Below are 6,818 nucleotides of genomic sequence, written 5' to 3'. Positions count from 1 at the left end.
GTTTATACCGGGTGATTCATTAGAACTGAGGACAGTTTGAATGTCCCGCAAAACTAAAAATTTTAAAGGTTGGTAATAACAGAATATCATTTGTCTAATTCCAGTGGTGTATGTAGAATCACTTTCCAAGGGTAATAATTTATTTTTAATTTAGAAATAAGTCTCCCATTTTACAACAAATTTTACATTTGCACTAAGCACAGTCACGATATTAAAATTGTATTAAATGAACTATAAAAATTGCTCAAAATGTCCACCATTGTGTTCACGGCACAATTCCACTCTACGCTTCATATTGTCAAACACTTTCTCCAGAGTTTCAGGTGAAATTCTTTCTAGTTCCTCAATAATTGCTGCTCGTAGTTCATCAAGAGTATGGAGACGGTTTCGAAAAACGTTGTTTTTTAATGTGGGAAATAGGAAAAAATCTAACGGAGTTAGATCAGGAGAACGAGGAGGCCATAATCCTTTGCTAATTAAACGATTGTCATAAAATTGTTCCAAGTACTGGAGTGTAGCCCGTGCAGTATGTGCTGTAGCTCCATCCTGTTGAAAATATCCTTCCCTTATTTCGTCGTCGTGAAGTTGATTTAAAAAGGTATCCAATATTTGTGTGCGATATCTTTCTGCCGTAATAGTATCGTTGAAAAAAATGGGACCTATGATACGTCTTCTAGACATTCCGACCCATATTCCAACTTTTAAAGGATGTAAACTAGTCTCTTCAAAATTATAAGGATTTTCGGTTGCCCACGTTCGGTAATTTTGGCTATTAATATATCCAGATAGATGAAACCATGCTTCATCAGTCATAAAAGTTACATTTAAAACGTCGTTGTTATTTAAATTGTTAGTAAACCAATCACAATAATTACGTCGATTCTCATAATCAAGACCATGGAGTTGTTGCAAAACAGAAACCCGGTACGGGTGCATACGTAGATCTTTATGTAAAATTCGTTGGCATGTTGAATAAGACACTCCTGTAATTCGAAAATAAAGTTAGTAGGTATAAATTCATTCTACGTGTACCACTTACCAGCTTGGGCACTTAACTGACGGATTGACTTTTTGGGACTCGCCTCCATTCGTTGTCTGACATCTTGGACCACTTCATCGTTTCGTAGTAATGGACGACCGGTATGTTTTTCTTTACAAATGCAATTCTTGTTTTCAAATCGGTCCACAATTCGTGTCTTATGATTGGCAAATGCTTTATAAGAAATAATAACATCGGGATACTCTTCCATAAATTGCTCTCGACAGGACCGGAACGAATATGACCACGTTCCATCTTCATTACGTACAGCACTTCCAAAATGAGCCTTCAAAATAAAGGCATCTTGTTCTTGTGTGAAGGGCATCCTCAAGAACCTACAAATGCAAATTAGTGTGATTTAACCGTTACTTAAATTACTTACTTCAACAAACTCTTGAATTTACAGCGTAGCTCTGAAAAGAACTGTTTTTAAGAACGTTGATAATACAGTTTGCAAAAGTAAATTAAAAACAACAACAAATTAACGAAATAACGACGGCACTGGTGACTAATATGAAGTAGTAAAATAACTAAAAATATATCATCGCCAATTCAATCACGTAAAAAACACTAGAATTGTACGCGGCGAAATTCAAACTGTCATCAGTTCTAATGATTCACCCGGTACTATACCTATTAATATCTATTGCAAAAAGGGAATATCCATATAATAATAATAATCGTTACTTGAATTTTAAATCCGTAGCGAATATAGTTTAACGCAGGCTAGACCTGAGTTCTGACAAGAAACAACGACCATAATTAATAAATATTAATGTTTATTCCACAAAAACAAATAAATAATAGGCAATCACTTTCACGAATATCAAACTAAGATTTATTAAACTTTTTAACTACAGCGCATTCGGGTTTTTTGTTGAGTCTGCTAATTTGTGACACCAATAAGTTTTATTTTAAATTTAGCGCGTAAAACGGTGGGAGTAAATAGCAACAATTCCTTACTATGCACCGAACTCTGTGTTGGTTTAAATACAGCTTTGTGATTGAACACTTATGTATGATTAGAACAGAATTATATTTCATGTCTCGACCTTCGAAGATCAAAGTGGTAGTCTCTCTCTTTCCTGCTTGAACCACGCGATTTAAAAACAAAAAGCGGGGGAACGCGTCCTCTCTCCCAGGGTACACACGCTTTATATTCACTTCTCTTTTTCGTGCGCTGCGAACCAGTCGCGCTTGTTTTGTGTGCAATATGGGTAAAAATAATATTTGAAAAAAGTGGAATAAATTGTAAATATACACCATATAGCATAAGACATGCATCCACATCTTTAGCTAAAAGACAAGGAGTTCCTTTAGAGCTAATTAAAAAAGTGGCGGGCTGGGCACCAATCTCCACCACATTCTCAAAATTTTACGACAGACCTTTAGATAATAACGATAGATTTGCAAAAACCGTTTTGTCATCGCAAATGTAACTTTTTACTTATCGTAGTTTAGTTTTAGTTATAAAACTAGCGATATTGTCTTTGGTTAATTAGGGTAGGAATTTTCGTTGTGGAATCTTACTATCACACTTAATAAACGTTTTCTCATGTGTTCTTGTATATGTAGCGATTATTTCGGACATAAGCTTATGAACACAATTTTCCACACAAAAGTTAAAACAATTGTCTTATAAACTTTAAACAACTACCACTTTGATCTTCGAAGGTCGAGACATGAAATATAATTATAAGATCAAATGAACTTACCTGTGAAATTTGATCATAATTATATGAAGGTCTCGACCGAGAAGATCACTCCCACCCATCCCACACCCTAGGAAGCGACAATTGTTTTCCTTTGCATAAGTGAATATAAAGCGTGTGTACCCTGGGAGAGAGGACGCGTTCCCCCGCTTTTTGTTTTTAAATCGCGTGGTTCAAGCAGGAAAGAGAGAGACTACCACTTTGATCTTCTCGGTCGAGACCTTCATATAATTATGATCAAATTTCACAGGTAAGTTCATTTGATCTTATAATTTATTTTGTTGTATAATACCTACAGAAATGCCCAAAAAGAAGAGCTGAAACACCAAAGAATAATGAAAAAAAAGATGAAAGCGTATTCGTCTGAAGGGATATTGCGCAATCCAATTGACATCATTAAGCAAAATAAATATAAAAAAGACATCCATCATATTTCATATGTAATGGGGGCAGATTTCCCCCAGAAGATCTTAAAAAAATCATTCCAATTGATTGGTCTCCCCTTTCGGATGATGTACTCTGCAGCTTTACTGACTCTGTATCACAATAATTTACCAAATCCCTCAGAAGGGAGACGAAAAGAGAAATTTTTTTTCAATAAAATTTGATGATTTAAATGTATATTGAATTTTTAATATTTTTTGATACAAGAATTCTTATTTTATTTTTGTAAAAAATTTGTTTTGGGTTTTATGGTACATTATATAGGTAATCACTACATTGTAGTTTCTACCAAGACAGAAAAATTTTAGTTTTCACATTTAAAACCGAAAAGTGTCACAATTAGAATTTTATAGTTTCAACTGTGACACTCCACATTTTTCTTTTTTCGAATTCACCTGAAATGAGAAATTATACCAATTACTCAGATGTTTTCAAATATCAAGATAATGAAACAAACTATCAATGAACAAGCCCTAAAGCCGTACTACAACGTTGGATACGAAATACAATACAAGCACTTTTTCAGAAAATGAAGAAACCATGTCAAAATACCCGAATGCACTGTACTAATACATAAATATGAATACTAATATAATAAGTGGTAGAAGATTTGAATATGTAGATTGTAGAATGTTATATATTTTTTTTTGTTAATATCTTTAAGGAATGTGTAGCTGTTGATGTAAGTAAGTGTTTTAAACTAATTTCTCTTACTGTTGTCATCGATGTTTTCCTCAATCTCCAATTGTCGCTGCGTTAATCTGTCAATTTCACTTATCGCACCTTTACTTTTGGTGTAGTAGGTGTGGAAGCATTGCTTCTCAAATCATCTGTTTCACTGGTTTGAGGAAGTTATTATAATATGGCCATGCAATTTTGAATTATTGCTCAAATTTTAACGGTTTTAATCACGTTTTGCTGCAAATGATTAAATAGTCATTAGATAATATCTTTTCTTGTCTCATAATTTTTGTAGGAGTCAAAAGATAATGTAATGTATTTAGTGATTGACGAGAAATGTGACGTATTGATAGCAGCTTTTGAACGTATTGACCGCCCATATCTTTTAAATCTTTCATTTCCAGTAAAAGCTACACCGTCAAAGATGTTTCTGTAAAAATATAGAAACTGAGCTTTACTTAAAGCTTATAGGGAATTCAACCTAATACGTATAAGTAGAACTTTTACCAAATGCTTTTATTATTGGCCGTTATGTAAGGTAATAAATCAACTTTATATCATCTTTACAAAGCCCGAGTTGGTATATATTGATGCGATTTTGGGAATGATGAGAACTCGGTTTTCGTACATATGCAGCCTCAAAAATATGCTGAAACTACCTATTTTCAAATAAAATTTAAATCATTCGTATATTAGAGGGTGGCTTACACAAGGTAACTGTCATTTTATATTTTGTTGCAAAATTAATTAATTACAAATGTCAAATAACACAAAACACCATAAAATTAGAATTTAAAGTGACACAAAAATTTTCGGACACCACCTCTTAATAATGAGGTACATCCCCTTTGCCCTTAATAACAGCCTAGATTCGTGTAGGCATGGTCGTCGTATCCCAAATCTCTTCTAATTTTTCCCTCAAAGAAGCAATATTGCGTTTCGGATGAATACGCAAACGTTTCTTCATTTTAAGTCACAGTCTCAATGACATTGACATCTGGACTGCTTGAGGGCACTTCTAAAACACTATTATTGTAGTCTGGTACCCATTTCTTAGTGGTTTATGCCGTGTTGACATGATGCTCGGTCTTGTTGAAAAACAAAGTCTGCATCAGGTGATAATGTCGCAAGTAAAGCCAATCAGCTTTGTTCTAAAATTGCTTGATATTTCTGAGCATAAACATTACCATTTGTAAAGTGCAATTGTCGCAGCCCATTTGCATACTGCCCCACACCGTTACACCATTGGGGAATTTTACAGAACGCTTTAAGCAATCTTTGTGAAATGCTTTTGTTTCCCGTTCTGGTAACTCTTATCGCCGACACTGATATCAAATCGAGATTCATCACTAAAAATGATTTTTTACCAGTCTTGGTAGGCCACGCCTTCCGTTCCCCAACCTTTTTTTTTATTGTTTTTCTGTTTTAAAGATGTTTTTCTTTCGCCTCTTTGAAAATGTATTTACTAAGTCTGAGTTTATAGTAAAGCGGCGAGCGTCGAGGTAAGCGTCGCTGTTCAGATCGAGGTTCACCTCCATGTAAACAAACGTTATAAACGTAATGGAGGCGTTTATAGTAAAGACGTGAAGATAGCTTTGCACAACGCGATGCAGCTAGCGGAAATGATAGAAACAAAAATGTTTGAATTTGTAAGCGGTTTACATAGCGGTCGGATAGTATCGGCCGCTTACGGTCTTTTATTATGCTTACGACGAAAAACACGTGTTCTTTTTTCACGTACTTCTGGATGCAGTTTTGTGTATATGCACACGTTCTGTGCCAAAGTTCACCCAACGTTGCAATTAAAACATAATAAAATTACGATGTCTTTATCGGCGGAGAGTTTAATTGGTGTAGTGTTTCGTCATCGTCCACTGTGGGATCAACGGGACAAGAATCATAGAAATCGCTTTATACTGGAAAAACTTTGGAAAAGAATTGCGGACGAATTGGAAAGTACAGGTAAGTGATCATAAAATCAAACAAGAAATTTATTTACTGAATTATACCAGTGCAGTGAATTTTTCGAAGACTCTTTTTAATTTCCAAACATTGTTTTTTGCTTTGATATTATTGTGACGATCCTGTGACGCATTATATTTGTCTTTATAGGGAATAAAGTTATTATTATGGCAGGTGTATCTTGTGAGAACTCAGGTCTAGCCTGGTTAACTAATCGCACGGATTAAAATCAAGTAACGATTAGTGTCTGTGTCTGTGTCTGGTGAAGTTATGTAGGGTCCTAAAAAAATAAAATAAATATAATAAAAATAAAAATTCACACACTCACATTGGAAATCTAGAGATAGTATGTAATTCATACTTACCAACATAGCTATTGATGGGCACAATAGCCAACGCTATCAGGAAAGAGGAAAACAAAACAAAACAAAAAAAATCATTATAATAATTCCTGTAATTTTATTAAATGGAGTTTATTGTGTAAGTGTTTCTTTGGCTTTGCGTTTGGGTTGAATACGAGTGGGTTGTGATAACGTGGTGTGTTTCTGTGAAGAAGGAGTTTTGTGTTTTTTAACTGTGCTAGGACGTGTAACTTTATTCGGTGGACCTGTCTTTGTGGTACATGTTGCCTTACTTGTATTTATGGTGTTTCTTTGTTCTTGAGGTTGTATTTGTGTTGTTGCTTGGATTATTGGTGGAGACATTACGGTATTTTGTGAGCCTCTAGTGCTGTTAAGGTTGCTGCGTTTGGGTTGAGTACGAGTGGGTTGTGATAACGTGGCGTGTTTCTGAGAAGAAAGACTATTGTGTTTTTTAGATGTGCTAAGCCGTGTAACTTTATTGGGCGAGGGCGTCTTTGTAGTGCGTTTTGTGTTACTTGTATTTATTGCGTTTGTTTGTTCAGGAAGTTGTGTTTGTGTGGTTGGTTGAGTTAAGGGTGGAGATATTACAGTATGTTGTGTACCGTGTTGTGAGCGAGT

The 6,818-nt window shown here is 34.8% G+C and overlaps 1 protein-coding gene and 1 long non-coding RNA gene across 2 annotated transcripts; both read right to left on the bottom strand.

Moving 5' to 3' along the window:
* Nucleotides 1-231: 231 nt before the first annotated feature.
* On the bottom strand, nucleotides 232-681 carry LOC116163333. The gene has a single exon (XM_031477223.1). It carries the CDS (start codon nucleotides 679-681, stop codon nucleotides 232-234), a length of 450 nt encoding a protein of 149 aa, XP_031333083.1.
* Nucleotides 682-781: 100 nt separating this feature from the next.
* On the bottom strand, nucleotides 782-1,567 carry LOC116159217. Its single transcript, XR_004142915.1, has 3 exons — nucleotides 1,422-1,567; nucleotides 1,040-1,374; nucleotides 782-983 (listed from the first exon to the last, which is right to left on the bottom strand). It is a non-coding gene; the product is annotated as an uncharacterized LOC116159217 (long non-coding RNA).
* Between the last annotated feature and the right edge of the window lie 5,251 nt (nucleotides 1,568-6,818).

Source organism: Photinus pyralis, unplaced genomic scaffold (assembly GCF_008802855.1).
Source record: "Photinus pyralis isolate 1611_PpyrPB1 unplaced genomic scaffold, Ppyr1.3 Ppyr1.4_LG1, whole genome shotgun sequence".
NCBI lineage: Eukaryota > Metazoa > Arthropoda > Insecta > Coleoptera > Lampyridae > Photinus > Photinus pyralis.
Note: the sequence above shows the minus strand (reverse complement) of the source record. Positions and strands in the feature narration are given on the sequence as shown.

What these genes read in the sequence shown, in the direction of transcription:
- LOC116163333 (XM_031477223.1), bottom strand. Translation starts at nt 681, where the DNA reads ATGTCTAGAAGACGTATCATAGGTCCCATTTTTTTCAACGATACTATT.